Raw genomic sequence first — 15931 nt, forward strand, 5'->3', positions numbered from 1 at the left:
AAGTTTTTGAATTTACATTATGCAGCATAAATCTATTTTAATTTGTTTCTACTAGTAAGTAAATAGCTGTAGTAAGATGGGGCATAGTAAGCAAAGTTCCTTTTTAATCTTATAAAATATTTGTTAAAAGAAAAGAATTATTCAATCAGTTTTTTACTTTATGTAAAAGATTCTCTGAAATATTAATTAACACCTATTTGCAATTTATGGTAGACATTCAGTTTATCATTGAAAGTGAATAATGTACGAGAAAAGAGAGAAGAAAATTAGCAAGTTACATAACGAATATGCCAAATGCCTACTTTAATGTCTGAAATTCTGAAATGAATTAAAGTATTTGAAAAAAGCAATTAAATGTTTGTAAAAGAGAAAATTCTCAATAGAGCAAATGTTATAAGGTTCTGTTAAAAAGTCATCAAAAAACTGGAGAAGGTTTTTAAATGAGTTTGCAAAGAAATTAGCTATTTAAAAATTCAGTTTGACAGATGCCAGAGTACAAATATGACTTACAATATAAATTATCAACATTGGAGTCATGTGCAGAACATTCTTTAATTCTGGCTGAGATGTTTATGCAGCTTAAATCTCACCATTTAAAGAAAAGAATGGTGTCTTATGGCTTGGCTCTTTTCATACGACCAAAAAAATGATAAAATAGATGGATTATCTATTTAAGCATTTTCTTAAAAAGCAGTTCTGAAACAAGATGGTCCTAAAATTAAAAAACTTCTTTTGTCTTTCTGAACTCACAAGTTAAATAAGGTTTTGAAGTTTGCAAATCACAAGAAATGTTTTAAATTTAAACACTAATACAGTTACTGGAGCCAAAAAGCTTCAAGACAAATTGATTTTAAGTTCCTCTGTTTAGTTGTGTGGAACCAAACATTTACTTAGATAAAGAACCTGCAAAGAAGAGATACTTTGAAGCAATAATTATTCAATTTATATTGAAACAAGAAGAATATGGTTCAGCTAAACATTACAGAGACAGAGTAGATACTAAAAACCAAAGTAGAAAACTCTATATGGAACAAATTATTTGATTAAATTTTTTAATTTCCTGATTAAATTTTTTGATTAAAAGGAAGATTCTGAACATCATCTGAACTGAAACTCAACTTACAATGCAACTTATTATTCAAATAGAATCATGCTTTTCTTGAACTCCTATTTGAGATTATGTATCAGAAAAGTCTTTTAAAGACAAAAAAAAGTGCTGATATTCTTGCTATCACTTAAATGATTTAGCTTCAAAATATCTCGTATAAAATTGTAAGTTTAAAATTACTAGTAAAGTTAGAAAATACAATTCCAATTGAGATTTTATTGCTTATGAGATTTAACTACTTTACACATCCAATAAATATTCTGAGACTGAGTGACTCTAAAGATGTTTTTTTAATTTATAGCCCCTGGGGCCTATTTGTCTTTGTCTTAACTCAGAGCTCCAGTTGGAATTTGAACATGTTTGACCTTTATCTCTCTATTTTTAGATAGAGAAATTTGATCGTGACACTCAAACTGTTCAAAATCGGAATCAATCACTACAAACTTGTAATAATGCATCGACTCAGATGGTACAATTTTTGATTTTGTTATTAATTTCGTGTGTTTTTTGTTTTTTACTTGATATTACTTTTTTCTAAGTATATACCATTGATTTCAATTTCTTTTTTAGACTAAACCTGGTTGTTACGTTTCTGATGCAACAGATAAAATACTTATACCTGGTAAATACATTACTGCAGATGTAAAAGAAAAAGAAAAAATAAATAAGGTATTTGAAATTATTTGCTGGGCACCTTATATATAAATATATATATACAGTGTGTCCCAAAAATAACCAAACTTTTAGGATATAAAATAAAACACACATTATGTTATAATTGAAAGTTATTATTTATTCAAAATAGATTCCATCAGACTCAATACAACGTTTGGCACGATCAACCAGCACATGCATAGATTTTTTTATGTCATTTATAGGAATGTTCTTCAGCATCTCAGTTACAGCTGTTTGAATGGCTGGGACATCATCATAAAATGCTCCTTTCATCTTGGTTTTCAGTTTTGGAAATAGAAAATAGTCACATGGTGGTAGATCAGGTGAATATGGAGGTTGGTTGATGAGAGAAGTCCGTTTTTTCATCAAAAATTCGTTCACTTTTTTGGTCTTGTGAGGCGGTGCATTGTCGTGCAATAAAAACAGTTGTTTTCCTGCTGGATATTCAGGTCTAACACAACAAATTCTTTTCCACAAACAATCTAAAACGCCTAAATAGTATTCTCCATTAAAAGTTCGACCTTCTGGAACAAATTCCTTGTGGACAATACCCTTCGAATCATAAAAAGTAATCAACATTGTCTTGATTCAAAACTTCTGGAAATGCAATTTTTTTGGTTTTGGCTTGCCTTTGGACTTCCATTCAGCAGATTGACACTTAGTTTCAGGGACATATTTAAAGCACCATGACTCATCACCAGTTATGATCGAATCAAGAAAGTCTGGATTGTTTTCAACAGTTTCAGCTATGTCTTTGCAATGCTCCACACGAGCGATTTTTTGGTCTTCATTTTATTCATGTGGAACAAAACGCACATATACCTTTCTTTTACCCAAATCTTGAGTTAAAATTCTCCAAATAGTGTTTTAAATGTATTTAATTCCTCAGCCAACATTCTCGTAGTAAAATTTGCATTGATATCAATGATTTCACAGACTTTTTCCACCAATTCAGCACGATTACTAGCTTCTGGATGACCTGGCCTCAGCTCGTCATTTAAATCCTCGCGACCATTTTTAAATTGTGTAAACCACGTACAAACTTGAGTACGACTCATACAATCATCACCATAAACTTTTTTCATCAATTCGTATGTCTCAGCGAATTTTTTTCAAGTTTAACACAAAATTTTATATTTGCTCTTTGTTCCATTTTCGTTTTGTAACATTAGGACACATTTTTCTTTTATTGAAATGGCTGTAACTTTCACATCTGTCATCTGATTTACATGAATGTAGGTGCGTTTGAAAGAGGATGAATGTATCTTTTTCATGCTGCAAATTATCAATGGATGGCGCTGCATGTTATATGATTTAAATATAAAGTTCGGTTATTTTTGGGACACACCGTGTATATACACATATAGACATATACATTTATATTTTATTTCTTTTTTTTTTTTTATATCTTTTTTATTTTTTTTTGCTGAAAAAAGTTGTTAAAATTATAAAGATTGATAAAAATATTTTAATAGTTTTGTTTTCAATCTTTTAACTTTAGTATCATACCAAATTAAGAACTTTGTCCAAAAAGTAATGGACCAAATTAATAGTTTTAAAAAGCTTATATGGAAAAATGTTTTTAAATATTTTGATTCAAGATTCTTTTTAACAATGTTTGTGTGGATTGCAGAATTCAGATGTTATCAATAATTATTTTTCCATCTCCTCACTATGACGTAGCAATAAAAACCATAATGCTTCCGACACTGAGTTTAAAAGTTTCTCTCCACTTTTTGCTAAAATTTTTGAGCTCCATCAAATGATTTTAGGTTATACTTTCCATAAAACTTTTTTACAGTAGTCTAATGAAATATTGGTATACTTTTTACAAAATGGTAATTTTCTTTTCATATGTGTTTTAGTAGAAAAAAAGATTTCTTGCATACTAGTTGGTCTTGAAATCCTTGATCTCTGATCCTGTTCCAATTTTTTATTTGTCAACCCCACCTATCACCATTACCTTGAGGGCTTCTTGGTCAATCCAAAAACTCTTTTCAGTAGTAGTAATTTTCTTTTCCAACAGCCATTTGCAATCAGTTCTTTCTGTCACTCCCTCATCCTAACATTCACAAGTATAAACAGTTTTTGAAAAGAACTATTCTTGTCTTTAAATACTGCTAACACTTGTTAAAGCTTGGAGTATTTTTTAAAGTTCAATATGTCTTTAAAATAGCTCTCTGTATACTAACTACAGTACAGTACATTGTAAATCAAAAGTTGGAATACTTGTTTTTTTATAAATATCCATATGAACCACCCTAATATGTTTTAGGATGCATTAAAAACCTCTTCCAAAAAAAATTTACTCTCCTTACATTTATAGCATTCAATTGGTTCTAAAAAGTGGTCTGACAATTTTTGTAAAATTCTGAGTTTATCTAGAGGGATCCTCCTCAAAATTATAATTTGACATTTTTCTTGGATTTTCTTCCATTTCTGTAGATTTTATTCTTCAAATTCAATGAAAAGTTTTCCTACATTTTAATTTATAGTCCAGGGTATTATAATTTATCATCAATTACCTCTTCATTTTATTCACTCATTCACTTGATGTCACCAGACATCAAGTTGCATTTTTTAGCTTATTTTAAACAAGTATTTAAAATAAATAAAATTGAATTGTATATGTTGTACAAGGTTTTAACTGTAACAGTTGTTAAGGTCATAAGAAACATGTATTGTATTGCATTAGATCTTATTATTTGTACAAAATTTAAATGGATAATGGAAGCTTTACTGATTTGGCTTCTACTACTCCTTCAAAGGCAGAAGCTCTGAATGACACTCCTAGTTAATCTGCTAAGTAAACAATATAAATATATGGAGAGATTAACAATATTTGGATTTTGGAACAAAACTACTGAGGAAGATTCAAAAATTACTTGCTTATGTATCCCAACATCTGCCCAAGTATTGGATTGTTTGCATATCATTTAAATGAAGATGGTCACAAAAATCAAACATGATGAAAATCTGTAAAAGTTGTTTTGAAAAAATTAGAATATTTTATGAAAAGGAGGACATGTTAATGATTACTAATCACAAGGCTTGTTAAAGGATTGTTAAGATGAAATAGATGAAAATGCAATTCCAAACAAACAGATCAATCCCAACATCTATTGATAAGATCAAGAAGATGGAAGATTTATTAATTCAATAATGTAAAACAACTCATCAAGAATCCAGAAGATCTGAGTTTTCTGTCTTTGATAAAGTCTAACCGTTTAGCAACATTTTATTTAAAAGATAAGTGTTGGCTAGAAAGGTCCATTGTCTACAACAACATGACAAAGCCAAAGCAACTTGTCATGAGAAAATAAAAACTGGAAATACAAGTTGCACAACTTTTAGTGTAAATGTCTCACTCAATGAAAAGTGGCAGTAGCAACAGTGGTTCAGCGGACAGCAGTGAGTCAGTAGAAGCTATAGAGAGCAGTTTCCCAACTCCATCAACAAGAATCAGAAGTCACCACAGATCTTACTGTCCTGGAACGCCATCATTCATACCCCAAAACATAACTTGAATTCCTAAACTTGTTTCATTAGAAACACAGTTGAAGATGACACCTGTACATTGTTACTTAAGTCATTTTTGAGTGTCAATTTTACTCGTTTTCTTGTTTATCTTTTATGCCATCTTTCAAAAAACTTCTTGATTTCTCTCAAAAAAAAAATTTTAATTTTTTCCTGATTAAAAACAGTTTCAAGAATGTTTAATTTTCTAATTCGAAGTAAATATTTTAATTTGAGGTTGAATGAAATTAGTGATCAAGTTTAAATTAACTTTTATTAACTATTTTACTATTTAACTATTTTATTATTTAACTATACTAACTATTAAAATTAAACCATTAAATTTAAATTTAAAAGTAAATAAACAATTTGCTTCAGTTGTCAAACAAACCTATTATAAAATTCACTCAGTATTGAATAGAGAGATTCTAAAGTAATTCTTGGCACGCAGAAATACTTTAGAATCAGCACGCATAATAGAGATATATTCTAAACAACCCAAAGGTTATGTAGTTAACACATGTACAGCAATCTGTTTGTACCAAAGCTTTGATATCAGAAGCAAGTTGTGATTGCACCAAGATTTCCATTTTGTATGCAACTGTTGATAAATCAAGATGATAAATTGGACATGAAATTGTGATGAATGTCACTGAACGGTGGTACACTTCGAAGCTTAAAACTTTGCATTGGGATTCTAAGCTGATGCCAGTGTAATCAAGTTAAATTAGAAGGATTCTCTACAGTTGTTGTCAGCAATTATCAGGAACTCAAACTTCTAGGTGTTCTAACATGAACCTGGAATGGATCGCATGTCTGACGACATCATTGCTGATATTACTTTTGATCTCCTTAAAAGAAATGACTACCAAGAGTTTACAGAGAAATAGCAGGACAATCAGTCACATTTTAGAGGGTAGGAGCCATACACAAAGCCAGATGGATAGTAAAACTTATCTACTCTATTAAAGTTTGTTTATTTGAGTATCAAATTCAGACTGTACCCAGAAGTATCATAACCACACAGCATCAAGTTTCAAAGGTTATGGACTTAACTTTAGCACTCTAATCTATAGTTCCTGTGGATGAGACTCAAATCAGCAATAGATGCATCATCAAATGGCTTACAAATATATCAGTCACTTTTGAGATAAAAAGCTGTGAACAAAATAGTTTCAAAGAGTGTATTTGTGGCTTTTAGTCAACATCTTTAGTATTTACATCTTTAATGGTTCTTTTTGCTCTCTTTAGCAGTAAAGTTCCAGCGAAAGAACATACATACATTAGCACTCTAATCTATAGTTCCTGTGGATGAGACTCAAATCAGCAATAGATGCATCATCAAATGGCTTACAAATGTATCAGTCACGTTTGATATAAAAAGCTGTGAACAAAATAGTTTCAAAGAGTGTATTTGTGGCTTTTAGTCAACATCTTTAGTATTTACATCTTTAATGGTTCTTTTTGCTCTCTTTAGCAGTAACGTTCCAGCAAAAGAACATCATGCTCTTGCAGATTGATTGGTAATGGTCAAGCTTGAAAAGAAACAAAGTTTTTCTTGATTCTTAGTGTGTCAACAGTCCTTTCAGATCTTGTTGAATCAGACTTGTAGTTTATGTTCTACATTCTACAGCTAAATCCACAGTTCCTGACTGAAGAAATTAAAAACTGGAAAGATACTATTTCATATAAAACTCTTAGTAATCTGCTAGAGGTGAAAAACCGAATCTGCGAAAAAGCAAAAGAGTTGCAGAATAACTGAACACTTTTATGTACATTTGATTTGCCATGCAAAAATTAATAATGTTTTAACTCATGTAAAATGGCAAAATTTTGTAAACATAATAAAATAAAAAAACTCAAAAGCAGTTTGATTGAAGTAAATATATTTACTTTATTGTTTTAGAGTTCTAGAGTCTAAACAAGGTTATAGATTATGTATACAATAAATAAGTAAAAGCAGAAAGTTAAATATTATAAACAAATTGAAATTCAGGAATAATCTAAAATTTTAAAGCCTGAAGGATCTCCTAAATGATGCAAAAACTCTCCAAAACTTGGCAGTAAATTTTATTACAGTAAATAGAATAAAATTAATTTAAGGACTAACTTATTCTGCATAGTTTTAAAAATCATGGGATGTTTAATGCACCCTATATATATATATATATATATATATGTATGTATGTATGTATGTATGTATGTATGTATGTATGTATGTATGTATGTATGTATGTATGTATGTATGTATGTATGTATGTATGTATGTATGTATGTATGTATGTATGTATGTATCTATGTATGTATCTATGTATGTATGTATGTATCTATGTGTGTATGTATGTACATTGCAGGCCAAAAGTTTCCGGACACTTGATATTTTTTATATAAAAAGCTAAAATCTATCCTGTATCATTAAATTAATCAATAATATTAATTTATAATACTTAAACTTACTAAATTTAAGTGTTTATGTAAGTTTGAGGTCAGTAATTAGGTATTACTGGCCTCAAACTTACATAAATAAGTTTGTTTTTTTAATTGCTTGTTTTAACTTGATATATAGCGTTTCATTACTCTTAAGAGTTTGGTCTTGTTAAAGTTATTTATTTGTTGAAACATGAAGTAAATATTTATAATATAATGATAGCCGACTAAAATGATTAAGAATATTTAGTTTTGTTTAGTTTTCATTTGGTATTAATGACAGTTGCATTAAAAAATCTTCAAAAAAATTTTAAAATTTTATAATTCGATTATTTAATTAAAAATATGGGTAAAAAACCTTCTTTAATGGTTGCAAAATGTTCTGAAATAATTACATTACATAAAGAAAGATATTCAGTTCGTGAAATTTGCAAAAAAGTACAAGTTGCCAGAAGTACTGTACAAGATACCATCAAACGATGGAAAGAAACAGGCATTTTTGAAGACAAAAAAAGATCTGGTAGACCACGGAAGACAAAAAAAGCTGAAGATAATAGTATAATATTGATGAGTAAAAGAAATTGAAGACTTACGGCCCCAGAAATAACTTCAGGCTACAATAGGAGTCGTTCAAAATCTATTTCATTAACCACTACGAAACGACGTCTTAGACAAGCAGGACTTTCTGGCCGTATAGCGGTCAGGAAACCGTTGCTACGGATTGAAAATAAAAAGAAAAGGTTACAATGGGCTATAGACCACCAAAATTGGACAGAAGAAGACTGGGGAAAAGTACTATGGACCGATGAGTCCAAATTTGAACTGTTTGGGCAAAGGCGTAGAATTTACATCAGAAGAACAACAAAAGAAAAAATGATCCCAGAGTGTTTAGTGCCGATAATCAAGCATGGTGGTGGGTCAGTTATGGTATGGGGATGGTTTTCTTCAGCTGGTGTAGGTGACCTAGTTAAAATTGAGGGTATTATGAAAAAAGAACAATATAAAATAATTCTAGAAAACAATGCTATACCTTCTGGCTTAAGAACTATTGGTCGTGGTTTGTTTTTATGCAGGACAATGACCCTAAACACACCTCAAAATTATGTAAGAATTATATAAAGGAACAAGAGGATAATGGTGCCCTCAAAATCATGACCTGGCCAGCCCAATCACCAGATTTGAACCCAATAGAGTTACTGTGGGAAGAATTGGACAGAAAGGTCAGACAAAAATGCCCAACATCCAAAGAGCACCTGTGGCAAATATTAGAAGAATCCTGGTTATCAATTACACCCGAAATAATAAATAAATTAATAAATAGGATGCCATGGATCGCAAAAAAAGTGATAAAAACTCGTGGGTTATTTTTTGACAAAAAGACAGTGTAATAAGAATAGTGTTCTTAGTATTTTTTTAATTTCATTTTTTGGCTTTTTTTTTTCTTAAATAGTAACTATTTGTATCTTTTAAAAAATAAATATGATATTTGAATTTTATTGAAATAATTATGGGAGTTTGAATTAAAAAATTAAACAAAATCCAAGTGTCCGGAAACTTTTGGCCTGCAGTGTATGTATGTATGTATGTATGTATGTATGTATGTATGTATGTATGTATGTATGTATGTATGTATGTATGTATGTATGTATGTATGTATGTATGTATGTATGTATGTATGTATGTATATATAAGTGTGTGTGTGTATATATATATATATATATACACACACACACACACACACACACACACACACACACACACACACACACACACACACACACACACACACACACACACACACACACACACACACACACACAAACACACACACACACACATTTAGTCAGAGAAAATTCATCTTCAGCTTTAAAACATTCACTTTTAAATAAGGTTTTTACTTTTTTTGCAGGTTATTATTTTACAGAGCTACTGGCGAAGATGGCTTGCAAAAAGAGTTGTTGATAACTTAAGGTCAGATCAAGAACAGAGAATTAAATGGGAGAAAGAGGTTTTTTTCTGCTTTGTTCTCAGTTCTTAACTATATAAAAAAGGAACAGTTTTTACTCAAAGTATAAAATTTAGGCTTTAGTAAAATTTCTAATAAAATGTCTGTTCTGAAATTCTTGAAAAACTTAACATGCACATTTAAGTTAGAAGAAAACAAGGTAGCTGAGAGAGCTGACAGACTTCATCGGGAGTTTGAACGTAGAATGCACCCACAGACAAAAGGAGACTTTGATCTGCTTTATGCAGCCTTAGAAAGTATTTTTTAAAATACTTTTTATCTTAAAAATTATTTTCCTTCCTTTTTGTATATTGTAATAAGTTTTTTCTTTTGCATATTATTCTATAGCATTTTTGCTTAATAGAGGTATAAAACCAGAGATTTTTTTTCTACACTTTTGTTTGATTAGTTTCAATGGGAAATTGATTATTAAGTTAAAATATTTTTTAACAGATGTTTTAAGAAGTCACATATCTTCTGGATTAAGTTTTATTTGAAATTAGAATGGAGAAAAGAAGAAATTTTACGTATTGATTCAATGCATTCTGGTCCAGAGCGAAAAGCAGCCCTAATTGGTCTTTTGGAACAAGAATCTTTTCTTATTCAATTCATTGAAAGACATCATATAAAGGCAAATAAAGAAAATTTACAACAACATATTCTTTCATTTTTGAATAAGGTAATTTTAAGTAAAAATGGTTACCAAATCATCAATAGATAAATTTACATATGTTATACAAATAGTTTGAAGTATTCAGAAAACTTAGGCATGTGGGTAATACCACATAAAATTATCTTCTGCAGAATAATTAGTTACTTTTTTATCTAGGCTGCAAAACCAAAGTTTTGGAGAGCATTTGATGGGAGAAAAACAGAGATGTATACAGAGCATACACTCCGTGCTAAAGAACTACACGATTTATACAATAGTTTGCAGATGACTTATTTAACCCAAAGTGAGAGAGAAGATGTTTTGTGTACTGTTAGGCAAACAGTCCAGGTCCTTATGCATTTTTTTTTTTTTTTAAATATATTTATGGTAAAAATGTTATTTAATTTTGTTACAATATCTTTAGGAATATAGTTGTAAACTAACAGAAGAACTATGTGAATTGGTTAATAGAGAAATTGATTTGCTAACCAGAGGAGTGAAAGAAAAAAACTTGGAAGGTGAGATATAAAATCATAGAATATTTATAAAAGTTTTTACTTGTTCTTCTGCATTTTAAAATGATTTTTGTTTATAGAATTTACTAAGTTAGTGACATAATTTGGTGTTGTTTTCAAGAAATATGCATTATTATCACCTTATCTCTTATCTTAGACTCCTATCTTTATTTGGAAGAATAAAATTCTTTGACAATTTCTTTTACAGATTTAAGAATTAAGCTGTGTTTATTATTATCATTACATATTATTTGATACCATTAAAAACTAAACTCATTAAAAAAAAAGAGATATCAAATAGTTAGCAATTCAATCAATTTACTTTTTAAAATTTAGTTTCACCTTTTGGATTACACAATCTATAACTACTTTTTGTTTTTGTAAAAGGGTCTTAACTCAGTGAAAACTAGTTCAACAAAACTAGCAAAAATAGAAGTATAAAATCCATAAAATGCTATGTATCCTTTTTGACCATCTTATTTTAGGTTTGCGTTTGAGAATATCAACATTGTTTTTGCAGTTTTGTAAAAATCCAAAATTTAATCCAGAAGTAACACGTCTACTTAAGGTAGGGCTGAAAAACAAAAGTATGTAGTTTTGTTATCTTTAAAATTTAAAATATTGGCTTTTATTTATTTTAAAAAAGAAAAAGAATTTAGTACTTACTTTTATATCTATATTTTAATCAAAATCAATCAAAACTTTATTTTTCAAGTTTTGAGCATAAATTGACCATTTGTTTCTATTTTTTAAAGAAAATTATGGGAAAATATTATACTCTTTAAACTGTTAATTCATTTAGTTAATAAACTTTAGTAAATGTGTAGTTAAATCTAATGTTAATGTATGTTAACATTTCTATCACTCTATAAATTATTCTTATGATCTTTTATCATAAAACACTTTCTCTAGTCATTCTCTTGTTTCAATGATATTATTTTTCATGCTCTTTGTTTGTTAATATAAAAGTGATAAACCACTTCATACGTAAGCAATTCTCAAAATGTTTCAAAAATTAATTTAATATTACAGGTTCCAGATAACCCATTTAAACTGCTAAAGAATATCTTCTTCTGTCCAAGTTGTAATTCGTATCTGCCTTCTTCTGAATTTCCTCTTGCTTCTAATTCCAAGTAAGTACTTTTATTGTAAGTACTTTTATTGCCTATACTTATCCATTTAAAAAACATGTAAGCAGTTTGAGTTTTCTGATTGTTTGCTGTATTACTGGTTAATAACTTTTCTATAAAAGTTACACATTTTTTAGTTCTCTTATCATCACATTAAGTGATAATAACAACAGAGATGCCTTGAATCAGTTAAACCTTTAACTCTTAACAAAATTTTTACCCATCATTAAACTTCAGCTTTTAAATAAAATAAGGATTGTTAAAACTTATTGCAACAGGTCTATTTATAACATACTTTACATACTGTGACATCAGATTTTTATATAATAAAATAAGCATAAAATAATCATGCAATAAAAATAAATTATTTGAAATAGGACAAATATATTGGAATAAAGGTGTTTAGGTGGGGTAAAATTAGGGTTATTGGTAGTGATTCCTCAATATTTTCGTAAAAGTAATAATTCTTATAAAGTGGTATAATGGTATCAGAATGTAATGATAGTGCTAATACCAATTTTATCATTTTAAGCTTATTAGTTACATTTTTGTCAAGTACTTTACCACTCGTAATAAAAACCATCTCATGCAAGAATTAGTTTAACTTTTGGCAATCTAACATGGAGTTTATCATTTCATGTGATAATTCTAGCCAAAAGCTTTACTTGTGATAATTTTAGCTAAAAGTTTTGTTTGTGATGGTTCTAACCAAAAGTACTGAAAGCAACTTCTTTTGTAGTTAATCTTTCTGTTTCTTGTGTTGGATCCCTATTGTGCTCTAAAAGATATTTTATAAACTTAAAATTATAATATGTAAAAACTAATAAGCACCATAACTAATAAGCACCATAACTAATAAGCACCGGACTTTGATTTTTCAATTTTTTACAATTAATAAGGATTAAAATAAATTTTTTTTGTATAAGTTATTTAAAATAAATCTAATTTTTTGAAGTTTATTAAAATATAACTCTTTATGCGTTTAAAACAACTAGGTTTTCAGTGTGACATGTTAACATTCATACGTAAAATTGTAAGTTAAAATTTATGTCAATCGAATTAAATCGGTGTTAATCGAATTAAATCGGTGTTAATCGAATTAAATCGGTGTTAATCGAATTAAATCGGTGTTAATCGAATTAAATCGGTGTTAATCGAATTAAATCGGTGTTAACCGAATGAAATCGGTGTTAATCGAATGAAATCGGTGTTAATCGAATGAAATCGGTGTTAATCGAATGAAATCGGTGTTAATCGAATGAAATCGGTGTTAATCGAATGAAATCGGTGTAAATCGAATGAAATCGGTGTTAATCGAATGAAATCGGTGTTAATCGAATGAAATCGGTGTTAATCGAATGAAATCGGTGTTAATCGAATGAAATCGGTGTTAATCGAATAGCAGCTTTGCGCAATGTCTTGAAACAAAATAACATTAGGTTAATTTCTGAAATCCTGTAAATCTGTATGTCTAAATACACAAATTGTTTTAAATTAGAGTTATTTAAACAACTTTTTATTTTAATCATTATTAATCGTAAAAAAAAATTTTTATTAAAGTTTCTATTAAATTTTTTATAAAAATTTTTTATCAAACTTTTATTTTAATCATTATTAATCGTAAAAAAACGAAAAACCAAAGTCCGTTGCTTAACAACTAAACAGTTTATTCACTCAGAACTGAAAGAAGTTCTTTTGCATCAAATTCAATGTTAAAATCAAAATAATCTTTTCAAACATTGTCAAATCTTTATATATATGCACACACAGAGACAGACACACAGACACACAGACAGATGGAGAGTTTCATGGAGAATTTCAAATTCTTGACTTTGGGCTTCGGAAAAATCAATGTAGAAGTAGATTAATTGAATTGATTCCATAAGAAGTAAAATATGTGAGTATTCATAAATTACTTGACAGTATACCATACTAATACATCTTACTTATTGAAAAGTTTTTTGTGTGACATTTATATAGGGGTCGATTTATCTTGTATTCTGCTATGACCTTATTGCTATGTAATTTGCGACTAGTTACTAGTTTTAATGTTAATGTTATGGCTGCATCGATGAACATTAAATGCATGCGTTAATGTTATGGCTGCATCAATGTACATTAAATGTATGTGTTAATGTTATGGCTACATCAATGTACATTAAATGTATGTGTTAATGTTATGGCTACATCAATGTACATTAAATGCATGTGTTAATGTTATGGCTGCATCAATGTACATTAAATGTACGTGTTAATGTTATGGCTGCATCAATGTACATTAACATTCAAGAAGAATTAAAAAATTAAAATTTCCTCTTAATTTTACTAAATTTAGTTAATATTATTTATAAGTAATATAGGTGAATAATGCAGAATGATCAACAAAGCTAGTAAATCATTCGAGAATATTTTACCTTAATCGGAATTCTTGAAATATCTCAAAGTTAATCCACGTTACCTTCATCACACGTCGAACTAAAAGATGAACGGCTGTCTACTAATTAAACAATGCTCCGAAAGCGTTGCAAACAAAAGATAATTGCATGAATCCAGTAATAATGGAATTTTTTTATGAAGCGTACATTTTAATGCATTAGATTTTTTTAAATTCTTAAAAACTACGAGGCCCTTACATTCTAATTCACTAAGTACGGGCTTACAATGCCTGATGGGTAATCCAACCTTGGATGTTATAACTTACGGAAAATTACAAAATTAATTTTTTTTTTTTAAAATGTAATTATAAAGACCAGGACCGAACTATTAAATCGTGTATTCAACGTTTGCTATAAATCAAATTTTGGCATTTTTTCAACTGTAAATAAAAAAATCTCTAAACTTTTTTGTTACTTTTTACAATTCTTTTATTTTAATTGATTGGTTTATTATGATGGAAAACGTTTGTTTAATTATCTATTATTGCGTTCTTTTTGTTTCAAAGTTTGTGTACTTTTTGAATCAAAGTTTATTTATGTAATTTTGAAACAGGACTTAATATTAATTGTTTGATTTTTTTATTTTTTATAATCATATGTGATTTAATATCGAATTTTCCCAGGAATGTCGCTCGATGCACTCCGTGCATGAAGCTAGACAACACTGCTCGTCTCAGGCATGATTTTTCTAAAATTCACGCGATGTTGCTTCATCTACGTTTAAGCGAAGAGATTCTCAATGATGGATCGCAAATTGCTTACTTGATTCAAGATGCAGATATGCAATATCTCGTAGAAATCATTTGGGGTTCACAAAGTGCTCTCAGCGGTTTAAGCGAAATCAGCGAATTGGTCCTTGTTCGTTGGAATAAACATGAACACTGGGCGCCATGGAACTGCATTTTGCTGAGCAAGGATGAATCTCTAGCGCATTTGAAGCTTGATAATGCCCTGGAGGTAGTTTTCTTTCTCATATTACTTTTTCTTTCTCATATTATTATCTTTTTTTTTTAAAAAAAAATACTTATTACTAACAATCTATACTTTGTATTTCATATATTTTTTCAGATATGAACATATTTTATTTATTTTGTTAAGCTTATGAACGCATTTTATATATTTTTCAGGCTTATAGAGGCATTTTATATATTCTTTCAGGCATATGGACGCATTTTTATTGGTAAAGTACAGCAAAAACACCTTTTGGCGAAAAATTACTTCTCAAAGCTCTATTTGATTTCAAAAAAAATGGTTAAAACAAATAACGACGCCTCCAAAAGTATTAATATGTAATTTGTAAATGCGAAATTTGTAATATATTTTTAATAATTCTTTTTTCATTAGTAATTTTACTTATTAAACATAATATTTATTCAAATATAATTTGTTTGTTAGCTTGCAATTAATTTTATTTCCACGCCATTGAATCATTGAAATGTATTGCAAGGTATTTACTATTCTTATAGTG

General features: G+C 29.0%; 1 protein-coding gene across 2 annotated transcripts in view; it reads left to right on the forward strand.

Annotated features, from left to right (window-relative positions):
- Positions 1–15860, forward strand: part of LOC145185154 (IQ motif and ubiquitin-like domain-containing protein) — an 18180-nt gene extending 2320 nt beyond the window's left edge. For both annotated transcript variants that reach the window (XM_090079251.1, XM_090079252.1), the window contains 11 exons: positions 1494–1577; positions 1679–1777; positions 9636–9734; positions 9877–9988; positions 10235–10410; positions 10561–10731; positions 10808–10901; positions 11384–11466; positions 11931–12031; positions 15087–15420; positions 15622–15860. In XM_090079251.1, the coding sequence (XP_089935377.1) occupies positions 1494–1577; positions 1679–1777; positions 9636–9734; positions 9877–9988; positions 10235–10410; positions 10561–10731; positions 10808–10901; positions 11384–11466; positions 11931–12031; positions 15087–15420; positions 15622–15756 (1488 nt within the window). In that variant the 3' untranslated portion in view covers positions 15757–15860. The remainder of the gene's footprint in view (positions 1–1493; positions 1578–1678; positions 1778–9635; positions 9735–9876; positions 9989–10234; positions 10411–10560; positions 10732–10807; positions 10902–11383; positions 11467–11930; positions 12032–15086; positions 15421–15621) is intronic.
- Positions 15861–15931: the final 71 nt, after the last annotated feature.

The sequence above is a fragment of the Hydra viridissima genome, unplaced genomic scaffold (genome assembly GCF_058129835.1).
Source record: "Hydra viridissima isolate aposymbiotic clone 2 unplaced genomic scaffold, HvirCarnegie_v1 scaffold_2, whole genome shotgun sequence".
Lineage (NCBI taxonomy): Eukaryota > Metazoa > Cnidaria > Hydrozoa > Anthoathecata > Hydridae > Hydra > Hydra viridissima.